The 13,534-nt window shown below is 41.6% G+C and overlaps 1 protein-coding gene and 1 non-coding gene across 8 annotated transcripts in view; both read right to left on the minus strand.

Moving 5' to 3' along the window:
* The window catches only part of CCDC144A (coiled-coil domain containing 144A), a 108,099-nt gene extending 94,789 nt beyond the window's left edge, over positions 1-13,310 (minus strand). For 6 of the 7 annotated variants that reach the window (XM_050763856.1, XM_050763861.1, XM_050763859.1 and 3 more), the window contains exons 1-2: positions 12,759-13,309; positions 9,490-9,560 (exon numbers count right to left, since the gene is read on the minus strand). In XM_050763856.1, the coding sequence (XP_050619813.1) occupies positions 9,490-9,560; positions 12,759-13,150 (463 nt within the window). In that variant the 5' untranslated portion in view covers positions 13,151-13,309. Of the gene's footprint in view, positions 1-9,489; positions 9,561-12,758 lie in introns of all 7 variants that reach the window. The other variant, XM_050763860.1, reaches the window with a different exon arrangement.
* Positions 10,648-10,752, minus strand: LOC126939981 (U6 spliceosomal RNA). Its single transcript, XR_007720515.1, has one exon. It is a non-coding gene; the product is annotated as a U6 spliceosomal RNA (small nuclear RNA).
* Positions 13,311-13,534: the final 224 nt, after the last annotated feature.

The raw sequence follows: 13,534 nt of genomic DNA on the forward strand, positions 1-13,534 counted from the left end.
CACTGCCATGGTGGTGGCAGGTTTCCAGGGAGAACTACCTGATATGAAAAATATATATGAACAGAACTATCAGCTCACTCAAGCTGCCAGAATGTGCCAACAGTTGTCAACTCTCTCTGGTGAAAACAAAATTATTTTTCACTTCTTGTAAAGCCAAACACTGGTATTTCTTATGACAGAACATCTAGTTGTAGATGAGCCATGTTATAATAATATAAACTTTTCAAGCTCATCCCTAAAAAGAAAAGAACCAATCAGGAACATATGTATCCACCTGTAGTATCCACTGCCTGATCTTCTTTTTAAGTGCTAGGTAAGTATGCAAGACTTTGTGATTCCAGTTTTATAAAGTCCAGCTCTTGAGATTACCCCGTCCCATCATTAGAGTCTATCTGGACCCATCCCCTAGAGCACGATGGTCCAGTTAGTGCTCTGCAGTACTGCATGATGCCATTTTTCCCCACTCTCCCCATTACATGGCAAATGTCTACAGAAATCACGCTTTCTCAGCATGTCAAGTCATACGCCATCAGATCCTATTCTGATGAAAAAAAAAACATGAGGAAAACAAAGGCAAGGACAAACAACATTTACAATGACAGAATCCAATTACTATGGAACTTTATTGTTTAAGTATTCAAAAAGATATCCACTGTTTTATTCCAACTATATGACTAGTCTGGAAAAAGCAAAACTATGGAGACACCAAAAACACCAATGGTTGCCAGAAGCCAGTGGAGAGGAAGAGATGAAACGGTGGAGGACAGAGGATATTTGGGGTAGTGAAGCTATTTCGTCTATGATACTACAAGGGTGTATACATGCCATTACACATCTGTCCAACACCACAGAATGTACAACACCGAGAGTGAACCCTAACATAAACTCTGAACCTTGGGTGTGATGTGTCTGTCCAGAGAGATTCCTCAACTGTAACTCTGATGAACTCTGATGGGGGGTACTGATAATGAGGGAGGCTGTTCATATGTCAGGGGTCATGGAGAGTATGGAAAAATCTCTGTACCTTCTCAATTTTGCTGTGAATCTAAAACTGCTCGGAAAATAATGTTATTAATTTTAAAAAACATACTCACTGAACTTGCTATTACCCTAAATTATAAAAAGACAGAGTCACCTTGAAAATTGCAGATCACTAAAGATCAAGGTAACAGAATATGAGTACTATCTCCCAAATTGAAGCATATAAAAACATATAAAGCAATTAATTTTAATTGCATACTTAGGCAAAAAAAATTGATAAAAATGATTGAATATCTAATCTTATTTCATAATTATAAACAGGGATTTAATGCAATATGAATCAAAACTGGTCCATCCATGTAAATAAAATGAAAGATAATTTTTATTCTAATTTTAAATCAGAGCTTATTATGCCTATTTTACCCCACAATTTTACTGAAAGGTTAATCAGGTAAGAAGGAAAGATTATAATTATTTAATATTGCCATAGTAACTTATGTACAAATACCTGTTAAGTATTCACCAAATGTCAAAACTGTAAGCAGCCTTGCTACTTAATATGAATGATGTAACCGAAAGCAATACCATGTTATGGTCTATCATATTATTTGCTATTATATTACATAAAATTTTAAGATAACATCAAAAATTTAATCAGGGACATAGCTTCTGGGCAGCAAAGATTTCATATAGGAGGCAAAAGACATCCATCCTTAGAAAGGCTTGCTTGCGAGGCTAGTCCTTGGCTGGTGTTTGGGACCTTGAATTTGATAGGGTTCCCGCCATTCCCTAACTTAGAAGAAGGAAATGGCTCACTGTGCCTAAACTGTTCGTGCAAATGTGGTTTACTATGAACAGTTAATTTCCTCCTGGGAGTCTAGAATTTTGTCACATGTGAGGGAGAGGAGAGGTTGTCTATGTGACTAGCCTCCCTGGAAAACATGGGTGCTGAGCCTCTAATGAAACTCTGGTAAGGTAGACAACTTTGCACATGTGTCATCAAAATTTGAGGCTGCGGGAACTAAGCGCATCCTGCTAACTACACAGGTGACGACTCCTGTAGCTTGTGCCTGGCTTCCTCCAGACTTTGACACATGCACCTTTTCCCTTTTCGAATTTTGCCTTGTGTCTTTTCACTGTATTAAATACAATAAATCAAAGCCCCGAGTATGACTGTCTGCTGACTCCTCTGAGTCCTGTGAGTACTTCTCAGTGAATGACCAAACCTAAGGCGGTCTTGGGAACCCCTGATACAACTGCATTATACAACTTTTTTTATTGTTTAAGTTGATGTGTTACATGTGACTACAATCAGAAGGTTATTTCACAGAATATCTTTCCCTAATCTGCTTATTGTTTATTTTTTGACATTTGCCTTGGAGATTCCCGTACTTCTATATCCACTGGACTAAAAGCATTAAAAATGTATGAAACAATGATGTCAGAAAATAATTTTAAAAAGCAACAATCCTATTTTAACCCAATTAAGAAATAGAAAATCTTGATGACTGACAATATGTTCTACAGTATAAAAGTCTCTGGAACAAAAAATTAAAAGATCACAGTCAGTTTTCTCCCACTCAGTAGGGTTTAATTCATTTTTACAATAATCGTGCAGCAGGTCACGTGCGGCGGCACACATCTGTAGCTCCACCTACTCAGGATGCTGAGGCAGAAGGATTGCTTGAGGCCAGGAACTAAAGCTGCAGTGTACTATAATCACACCTGTTCAAAAAATAAAGTCCAAAAAAGCCCTGCAAATAGTGGAACTCATCTGTAAGAATCAACAGGACTTTTAACTTATCTGGCCAGGAGAAGAGATTTATCTTGTATATAGATGGTTAAAGTGTGGTAATCCAATTGACCACATATTCTAGTTAAATCACAGATTACCAATTGCTGAAGAAATGTTAATACCAGAAAAGCACTTCACATTTACACTATGTCAGATAAAACAATTTGTATTTGACAACCCAGAAGACACTTAAAATCGTGGTAGACCATCATCATTGTGTCATTGTGGTGCAGATATAAAGAAGTGCATTTGAAATGTGTTCTAATAGTATTTTCTTTAGGGATGAAATTCAAAAGGAAGCAGTAAGAGCAGAAATATCACAAGAGGGTAAATGAAAAGGGAACTGCACTAACAAAAGGAGTCAGGCACTGACTTTTCTACTGATGTGACCAATATTCCCCAAGTACTGAGAACTACTATATTCAGCATTTCACTTTATATTTTTCTCCAGGACATTATATTAGTCTCCTGCAATAAAATATTTTTTAAATGTTGGTTTGTCTAAACTGCTGGCCTCTAAACTATTTCTAATCAAAACCTAAAATTGTGTCAAAACATGGCTGTATTACAATTCCATGTCAGAGGAAGGATATATACGTGCATCTGGCAGTGGCTTCCAGTAGTTGCTGTCAGATGTTTGTTTGGGAATGCATCCAGAAGAGTTTATCAAGGACTTGAGTACAAAACAAGTATTCCACAAAAAAGCAGGTGAGAAAGACTACACTTTTCCTCACAAATGACCTTAGGTTTAGACAATTCTAGGGAAATGGTGGTACATTAACTCACCAGGCTTGATCATTTTCCCTGACCCTGTACAGGGAGCTGCTGCAGTTACAAAAGTTAGGGACGATCTTGGTAGGTGTATTCTTCCACATTTGAACACCAGAAGTACTGATCACATCAACAGCGAACCCCACAACTCTATGACTGTTCTTCAGAAGAGAGTGCCACCGAAGAGCTTTTAAAAAGTTAACTCATTTTACTTTTTAGTAATCTTACTGGTTAGAATTGATACTCCCTCCTTGAAATTCTCATCTTTGTAAATTTTTGCAACATCACTTTCTGATTCGTCTCCTCTTTTTCTTTAGCCACTGCCCAGGCTTCCTTCCTAACTCCTCCAGGAAATGCTGATATTCCCAGGGTTCCGTCACTGGCCCTCTGCTCATTCTACACCTTTCCCATCATGGACAGGCTCACTCAGATCTACAACTTTGCCTCCGTTATTCCAAGTCAGCAACTCCAACCTCAGAGTTCCATCTCCAGCCATAAAGATCTTATCCAATGACCTACTGAAAATATCCTACATGGACATTCCAGTAAACTCAGCAATGCAGAGAAAACTGTTAGTCATGGCTGCTGACCTGCTGCTCTCCTCTCTACACCTGAAAACTGCCTACTCCTTCATGCCCAGGTTAAACGCTAGGGCACAAACCAGAAACCAGAGAATCATCTGGGATTTCTCCCTGTTCCCTATGTTTTTACATTCAACAATCACTAAATCATTATTAACCATACCTCTTTTCTGTATCTGCTTTATATTTCCACCGCCACATGTTTATTTTATATTTGTATTTCCTAGTTAAACATGGGCTTTTAAGTAGTGGCTTTTATAGGGAAAAAAAACAACTTTTAATGTTATTTCTTAAACAAACAAAAAAAAAGTTTAACTAAAATAAATGAAAAAGGCATCATGCGAAGAAAAAGACCAACATTTTTAAATGAATAACTGAGCTCCTTAACCTTATTGATTTCACCATGGATGGGTGAAAACCTCACCACAGACTAATACTAGTCTGAGGACAGGACAAGGAAACTATAGCTCTGATAACTGCAAATGTTTCCTTTGTTTCCCTGTCTCTTTATGTGGTTATCTTCCAGTTACCCTCCATATGAGGGGTCAGCAAACTATAGGCCATGGGGCAAATCCAGTCTGCCTTATAGTTTTGTAAATGAAGTTTTGCTGGAGCTCAGTCATGCGTCTTTGCTTACCTATTATCTATGACTGTTTTCATACTTCAACGGCAGGGTTGAATAGGAATGACAGACCACATGAAAAAGCCCTGTACAGAAAAAGTTTGCCAATCCCTGCTTTTTTTTTTTTTTTTTTTTGAGACAGAGTCTTGCTCTGTCACCCAGGCTGGAGTGCAGTGGCTTGATCTCGGCTCACTGCAAGCTCCGCCTCCCGGGTTCATGCCATTCTCCTGCCTCAGCCTCCCAAGTAGCTAGGACTACAGGCACCCACCACTGCGCTCGGCTAATTTGTTTGTATTTTTAGTAGAGATGGGGTTTCACCATGTTAGCCAGGATGGTCTCGATCTCCTGACCTTGTGATCCGCCCGCCTCAGCCTCCCAAAGTGCTGGGATTACAGGCGTGAGCCACCACGCCTGGCTAAATCCCTGCTTTATACCATAACCAGAATGCCCTAATACTCAAATCTAATCATGTGACTCCCCAGCTCACAATTCTCCAATGAATCCCTACAGTAAACATTGCTGTCTCCCTACCCAATAGCGATTCCCTGTTCTGTCTTGCTGGAGAAACACACGTCTATTTGGATATCTATCATGCCAATAGCCCTCCCAACTCCAAAAGAAGAAACGATTATTCTAAGCTCATCACAGTAATTACATTTGCTTTCCCAGTGCCTGGTTCAGGAATGAGCATGTGGTAGGACCCAGCCAATAAAATGTTACAGGAAGTCCACCACACACTTCTGAGTCTTCTCCCTAACTAAAAGAAACATGCAAAGAAAAGCCACCCTTTCAGCCTTCAGATAATGTCAGTGAGACCATAATGTTTGGAGCTGTTGCTAATTAGTCAGCCATGAAAACGGACGTGAACAAAACACTGTGATATCACTGAACCATCAGAACAACTCTGGTGCCTACTGTTTTAGCCACTGTTAATTAGGTCATCCAGTATTTTCAGCCCAAAGCATTCTGCCTGGTAAATCTCCCATGGCCTGCGGAAAAAGATCTACTTGTTTCTTTTTCTTTTTTCTTTTTTTTTTGAGACAGAATCTTGCTCTGTCACCCAGGCTGGAGTGCAGTGGCGCAATCTCGGCTCACTGCAGCCTCTACCTCCCAGGTTCAAGTGATTCTCCTGCCTCAGCCTCTTGAGTAAATGGGACTACAGGCATGCGCCACCATGCCTGGCTAATTTTTTTTTTTTTTTTTGTATTTTTAGTAGAGATGGGTTTCACCATGTTGGGCAGGATGGTCTTGATCTCCTGACCTCGTGATCCGCCCACCTTGGCCTCCCAAAGTGCTGGGATTACAGGCGTGACCCGCCACACCCAGCCTGAGATCTACTCATTTCTATAGTATTAAAAAGTCTGGGCAGGGACTGGTGGCTCACGCCTGTAATCCCAGCAGTTGGGAGGCCAAGGCATGTGGATCACTTCAGGTCAGGAGTTCGAGACCAACGTGTCAAATATGCTGAAACCCTGTCTCTACTAAAAATACAAAAATTAGCTGGGAATGGTGGCTCACGCCTATAATCCCAGCTACTTGGGAGGCTGAGGCACGAGAATCACTTGAACCCGGGAGGCAGAGGTTGCAGTGAGCCAAGAGAATGCCACTGCACTCCAGCTTGGGTGACAGAGTGAGACTTTATCTCAAAAAAAAAAAGTCGGTCATAAGCTTGCCTTCGGTATTCACTTCATTCCCAACCATTCGCATCTCATATGTTTTGCACTAGCAGAACTGAACTGCTCATAAACCCTGCAACGTTCACTCAAGCATCTTACTTTTGCACTCACTGCTCCTTCTGCCAAACACATAATCTTCTGCCCACATCATCCTTCTGCCTCTTTACGTAGAAAAGTTCTACTCATTCTGCATGTTTAACTTAAATCTTACCCACTTTTTTCAGCTTTCATTCCTCACCACATAAAGTGTCTGGCACATAATTAACATAGTAAATGATCACTATACGCTTCCAGAGGGCATCTAGCACACAGTAGTAGGCATTGAATAAATACTTCAGCAAATAATTAAAATGACAATGATAATAACAAGCTCCTGAGTTTTGTTTGCTTGTTTGTTTGTTTCTTTTTTGAGACAGGGTCTCACTCTGTTACCCAGACAGGAGTACAGTGGCATGATCATAGCTCACTGCAGCCTCAAACACACAGGCTCAAGCAATCCTCCCACCTCAGCCTCCCAGGTAGCTGGAAGTACAGGCACCTGCCACCATGCCCTGCTAATATTTTAGTATTTTTTTAAAAATTTAGTAGAGATGAGGTCTTGTCATGTTGCCCGGGCTGATCTCGAACTCCTGGGCTCAAGTGATCTTCCCATCTCAGCCTCCCAAAGTGCTGAGATTACAGGCATGTGCCATTGTGGCTGGCCCCAACGGTATGTTTAAATATTTGTATTCTGTAACATTAGAAAAAAATGCTTAGTATCTAAAAGACATTTGATAATTATTTAAGTGGACAAGTGAATAAATGATTGCCTTGAAAATTCTGTTTAAAAAGCACAGAAATTAAATAGAGAAAGCTCTATTATATTATGAGCACCTCAGGGACCAAAACTATGTCTATTTCATGTTTGTCTCCCATGACTTGCAAAACCTAACTTAGAGAAGTTCTTTGATTAATATGTACTAAATTAAAGGTGTCCTCTAACAGTTCAGATTGTCCAATGCATTACGCATCACATCTCGGTAGCACAGAAGCATTTTTGTTATTGTGAAACATTTTTATACTTTTATTATAATTCATTGAGCCTCGAGTTGGGCTATTTGAATACGTATTATCATAATATTTTGGCTAATGGTAACAATATATCTTGTTCTAACAAAATTACTGTTCACATAACAATTAACCAGCAGGTAGAAGAACACATCTTGTTCTAATGAAGTAAATATACCTCATTCGATTTCCAATTGAAAGTCAATAATAGTGAGACCTTGTTGGTTTGTAAGTATGTAATATGACCTGTTCTTCCCAACAAGGAATTGCTTTTCTGACTTCTGCACTCAGAAGGTATCTTTTTTTTTTTTTTTTTTTTTTTTTTTTTTGAGACGGAGTCTCGCTCTGTCACCCAGGCTGGAGTGCAGTGGCCGGATCTCAGCTCACTGCAAGCTCCGCCTCCCGGGTTCACGCCATTCTCCTGCCTCAGCCTCCCGAGTAGCTGGGACTACAGGCGCCTGCCACCTCGCCTGGCTAAGTTTTTGTATTTTTAGTAGAGACGGGGTTTCACTGTGTTAGCCAGGATGGTCTCGATCTCCTGAACTCGTGATCCGCCCGTCTCGGCCTCCCAAAGTGCTGGGATTACAGGCTTGAGCCACCGTGCCCGGCCCAGAAGGTATCTTTAAAAAAATAATTTCCCATTAGTATTAGTGCACACTGGGTATGTTTTGCAGGTTGGTTTGTTTGTTTGGTTGGTTGGTTTTAAGACAGGGTCTCACTCTGTTATCCAGGTTGTGATCACAATCACAGATCACTGCAGCCTTGACTCCCAGGCTCAAGCAATCCTCCCATCTCCGCCTCCCAAGTAGCTGGGATTACAGGTGTGCACCGAAACACCCAGCTAATTTTTTATTTGTTTTTGTGGTCTCACTATGTCACTCAGGCTGGTCTGGAACTTCTGGACGCAAGTGATCCTCCCACCTAGGCCTCCCAACGTGCTGGGACTACAGGTGTGGGCCAGCACACCTGGCCATTTCGCAGTTCTTATTGCCATTTGTTTATGGTGCCAGAAAGGTATTGCTGAGTTTCCAGTTCTGAAACTAATTTCTTTTTTTTAGTGACACAAATCACTATGTAATATAGTTAGACTTTGAACAACACGCATTTGAACTGCAGGGGTCTGCTTATACGCAGATTTTCTCCCACCTGAGACAGCGAAGATCAATCTTCCTCCCCCTCCTTCTCCTTAGCCTGCCCAACTTGAAGACTATGATGAAGAGTTATATAATGATCCACTTGCATTTAATGAACAGTAAGCATATTTTTTCTTCCTTATGATTTTCTTAAGTTTATTTCTCTAGCTTTCTTTATTGTAAGAATACAGCATATTAATACATGTACCATACCAAACATATCTTAAATGACTGTTTATGTTATCAATAAGGCTGTTGGTCTACAGTTGGCTCTTAGCAGTTATGTTCTTGGGGGGAGTCAAAAGCGACATAGTGAGACCACATCTCTACAAAAACAAATAAAAAATTCGCTGGGTGTTTTGGTGCACGTCTGTAATCCCAGCTACTTGGGAGGCTGAGATGGGAGGATACGCAGATTTTTGACTGCAGAGGGGATCAAGCATCCCTAAATTCCACGCTGTTAAGGGTCAACTGTGATTGATATTTACTAAACATAAGTCATTTATTTTAAAAATTCAATAGAAGTTCTAATTTCATAACAAGTCTAATTCATTATAATGTGACTATAAAGAAAACATACAACTTACCAACTTTAAAATATCTTTTTCTTATTTATACAAAAATATCATAGAGGATTTTAGGGACCATTATTAAATACATTTTTTTCAGACTAGCTGGTTTGAAAAAAATAAATGACCTGCAATTAACTTTTTAAATAACTGTGAGATCTAACCTACCAAGAAAGAAATTAACAGAAAAATATACAACAACTTACACACACAGGGATTTTTTTAACCTGCTCTTTCATGATCAAAGCTTCCTTATTCTTACTTTTTTATCTATGGTAGGACCACCAAAAATAAGTCACTATCGAAAGTCTTACCTGGATTGTTATTCTGAGGAAGACTTTCAGGTGACTGTTCCATCTTACATTCAGGAATTAGGTGCCAAAGGCTATGGATAAAAATGTAATAAATGAAATTACTATTTTAAAACAAATATATTAAATTTTTAGAGTGTTTCAAACAATATCAGAGTTAATATCAGAACTTTAATTATCCTACATGCTTCCATTTGTGAGTTCTACCAACTTCTCTAAGCTTCTAAAGAAGAAAAGAAGATGAATTACTCATGAATTGAAGGCAGTATAGCTCAGCAAATTAACTCACATTAGCTTGGCATAATGGAAAATGTCCTAGCTCCATAACCAGCAGCTATTTGTTCTCTGACAAGTTGCTTCTCTTAGCCTCAACATATCCTTCTAAAAAGCAAGGATTTTACTGCCTTTTTTCACTAGGTTGTTAAAGATTTTTAATGGCATCATGTTTTGTAAATGCTCAGAGAAACAGTGAAGCAATGAAATAATTTGTTCTTGAGCTTTATTGCTGAAACTGTTTTGGAATTGCAAATAAAACCCAATGTGTATTTTTTCAGAGGTTCTCATATTCAAACGTTGCGGTTTTCTGAAATTGTTATTAAGTTCTAGTTTTGCTTATTAGTTGTTCTGTTCTTTGTGGCTTATAATTTGGGGCATCACAGCTATTTTCCAAATCATAGTTTGTAACTAAATTCACTTGTAAATATATTATTTCATCAACCTAGATAACATCACTGTCCACTATTACTGAGCTCATCAATCACGCCAAGGGCAGAAAGCTAACAGATGTCAAGACCTAGCCTGAACTCCTGTTCCACACAGACTCAAACTCTGAGTCGGTAGATCTTTGTTAGAACAATGCTCAATCCCCATCTTCATCTCCAACTGACATGGAAAATAACATTCTACTTTTATTTTTTGGTTTCAGTTCCATGAAAGATGCAAGTTGACATTCTCTCATTTCTGAGATACATACTAACAATATATTTGCACACAATATCCCACATGTTACTCACCTCCATTCTCACTCCATAGATCACCTTACTGCATATTTTTGTAGTGAAAAATCACAAAGTTAATATTAGGTGACACTCAGTTTGCTTTGACTCCTACTGTCTCTTTGGAGCAGTCAGCAAATAGTCAAATGAACTTTCACTAACTGCACAAAATATGAACCACTTCGCAAATCTGTGCATCATCCTTATGCAGGGGTCATGCTAATTTTCTCTGCATTTTATTCCAATTTTAGTATATGTTTGCTGCTGAAGCAAGTGCAAAGCTCTCTTTTTATACATGGATACTCATGAGTCATGGATGAGGCTTAGTTAGCTCTGTTAAATCCAACTACCATACTTGAGACTCAGAATTCTGGTGATGGCTTCCTGCCACAGCTCTGGGAAAGGATAATATGAGACCTTCCATGATCTAAGAAAAGGTATCATACTGGATATAAAGGGGCCTCAGCATACAGATCTGGTAGCAATGACAAAAGGAAACTCATCTCTTTCTGCAACATTATTTGAACTGAACCCCGAGGGCATAAAGGATAACTTAACGTGAAGGTCTCGGCTACGTCTAGGCTGAGATTAAAAGCATAACAAATTTTTAAAACAAAATAATTCTTACTTTGATTTTCAAAAATACTTTAAGCCAAAGGAAACTCAGGATTCAAAAGAATAGGTATGGCTCATTTTATTCAATACTTAGATTTATAGAATGCATGTAAATCAGGCATTTCCAATTATTAATATTAGTGTATAAGACTGTTATACATTTTCAAAAGGCACTTAAAGGTTACCTTTCACTATTTTCTACCTTCAGAAATGCTTTTCTTTGAAAGGAGGGAGAAAAAGTTTCCACTGAGATTAGGTCATCACACTCCAATTTTAAATCTCTCAGTTTACTCAGGCTGGACAGCAGGCTGGAGTGCAGTGCCGCAATCTTAGCTCACTGCAACCTCTGCCTGCCGGGTTCAAGCGATTCCCCTGCCTCAGCCTCCGGAATAGCTGGGACTACAGGCGTGCACCACCACACCCAGCTAATTTTTGTATTTTTAATAGAGATGGGTTTTCACCATGTTGGCCAGGATGGTCTCCATCGCTTGACCTCATGATTCGCCCGCCTTCACCTCCCAAAGTGCTGGGATTACAGGCGTGAGCCACCACGCCCGGCCAACTTTATTATTATTATTATTATTATTATTTTGAGATGATGTCTTACTCTATCACCCAGGCTGGGGTACAGTGGCACGATGTTGGCTCACTGCAACCTCCGCCTCCTGGGTTCAAGCGATTCTTCTGCCTCAGCCTCCCAAGTAGCTGGGATTACAGATGCATGCCACTATGCCTGGTTAATTTTTATATCTTTAGTAGAGACGGGGTTTCACCATGTTCATCAGGCTGGTATCGAACTTCTGACCTAGTGATCCGCCTGCCTCGGTCTCCCAAAGTGATGGGATTACAGGCATGAGCCACTGTGCCCAGCCAACATGAAGTTTTTAAGGATGGAAGGAACCTGAGCGAAAGTAGAACATGTCTGTTATATAATAGGTATTCAGCTTATGTTTCAATAAATTCTAAATAAATTGAGAAAATGGATAAACACATTTGGGAAGGGCAATTTTTTTTGTTTTTTGTTTTGTTTTGTTTTGTTTGGAGTCTGGCTCTGTCGCCCAGGCTGGAGTGCAGGGGCACGATCTCGGCTCACTGCAAGCTCCGCCTCCTGGGTTCACGCGATTCTTCTGTCTCAGCCTCCGGTGTAGCTGGGACTACAGGCTCCCGCCACCACGCCCGGCTAATTTTTATTCTTTGTATTTTTAGTCGAGACAGGGTTTCACTGTTGTTAGCCAGGATGGTCTCGATCTGCTGACCTCGTGATCCACCCGCCTCAGCCTCCCAAAGTGCTGGGATTATAGGCGTGAGCCACCGTGCCCGGCCGGGAAGTGCAATATTTATTTATGTATGTATTTATTTATTTATTTATTATTTTGAGACGGAGTCTCGCTCTGTTGCCCAGGTTGGAGTGCAGTGGCCGGATCTCAGCTCACTGCAAGCTCCACTGCGGGGAAGTACAATATTTTTCAAGAAAACTGCTGTAAAGTAAAGCAACACATTTGCAATAGTAATAATCATTTATATGTTCTCCCGTCTCTCTAAGAGACCTGGGCCCCTGACCCCTCTGAGGTTTCCCCTCCCGGGTGCCATGGGGCCTGCGGGCACCAGAAAGCCGGGGTCCCCAACAGGACGGCGCGAGTGCCTCCTTCGCCTGGCCATTACCTCTCCTTCCTATCCCTCTTGTTCACGCCAGGGTCTCCAGGAGCCAGGACGCGCTCCACCCCAGGGACGTCGCCCGACCGGGCAGCTCTGTGGAGCTCGCAGGGATCTTCCAGGCAGACGTCGTGCTGAGGCTGGTCTAAGGCGCCCTCAACGTGCTCGCTGTCGCTGCCCGCGCTGTCGCTGCCCGCGCTGTCACTGCCCGCGCTGTCGCTGCCCGCGCTGTCGCTTAACCAGCTGGAGTCTGAGGACCACCGGTCCCCCTGGTAGCTTAAGGACAACTGGTCCTCCTGGCTCCGGACGCTCCCGACGCTAGGGGTCTTCCTCATGGCGGAGACTGTCGGTTTCGGAGACCCCTCAGACCCTCCCCGCTTTTCTCCACCCCTGGAGGCCATCAGTAGCGAGCTACTGCCTTGGCCACAACCTCCCAGCAGGAAAGCTCGCGGTTTCCAATCTGTGAAAGGAGCACCGCCAAGCCAGAAATGCCAAGCCAAGCGATCACTGCCACGCCAAGCGACCACCGCCAAGCCAAACGATCACCGCCAAGCCAAGCGACCACCGCCAAGCCAAGCAACAACCGCCAAGCCTCGCGGGTAAGGCCAAGCCACGCGGGTAAGGCCAAGCCAATCCGTTACATACCAGTGCGCCTGCGCACCTGTGACGTCACTGCATCTGTAGCTCCAGCCGCCCCCAAAAATACTCCTTGGCCTGCAGGTGGCGCTGCAGCTCCGGCGCCGGCCTGGGCTGGCGGGTGGTCCCTGGGAGGGTTCGGGGTGGCA

This window comes from Macaca thibetana, chromosome 16, assembly GCF_024542745.1.
Source record: "Macaca thibetana thibetana isolate TM-01 chromosome 16, ASM2454274v1, whole genome shotgun sequence".
Classification (NCBI taxonomy): domain Eukaryota; kingdom Metazoa; phylum Chordata; class Mammalia; order Primates; family Cercopithecidae; genus Macaca; species Macaca thibetana.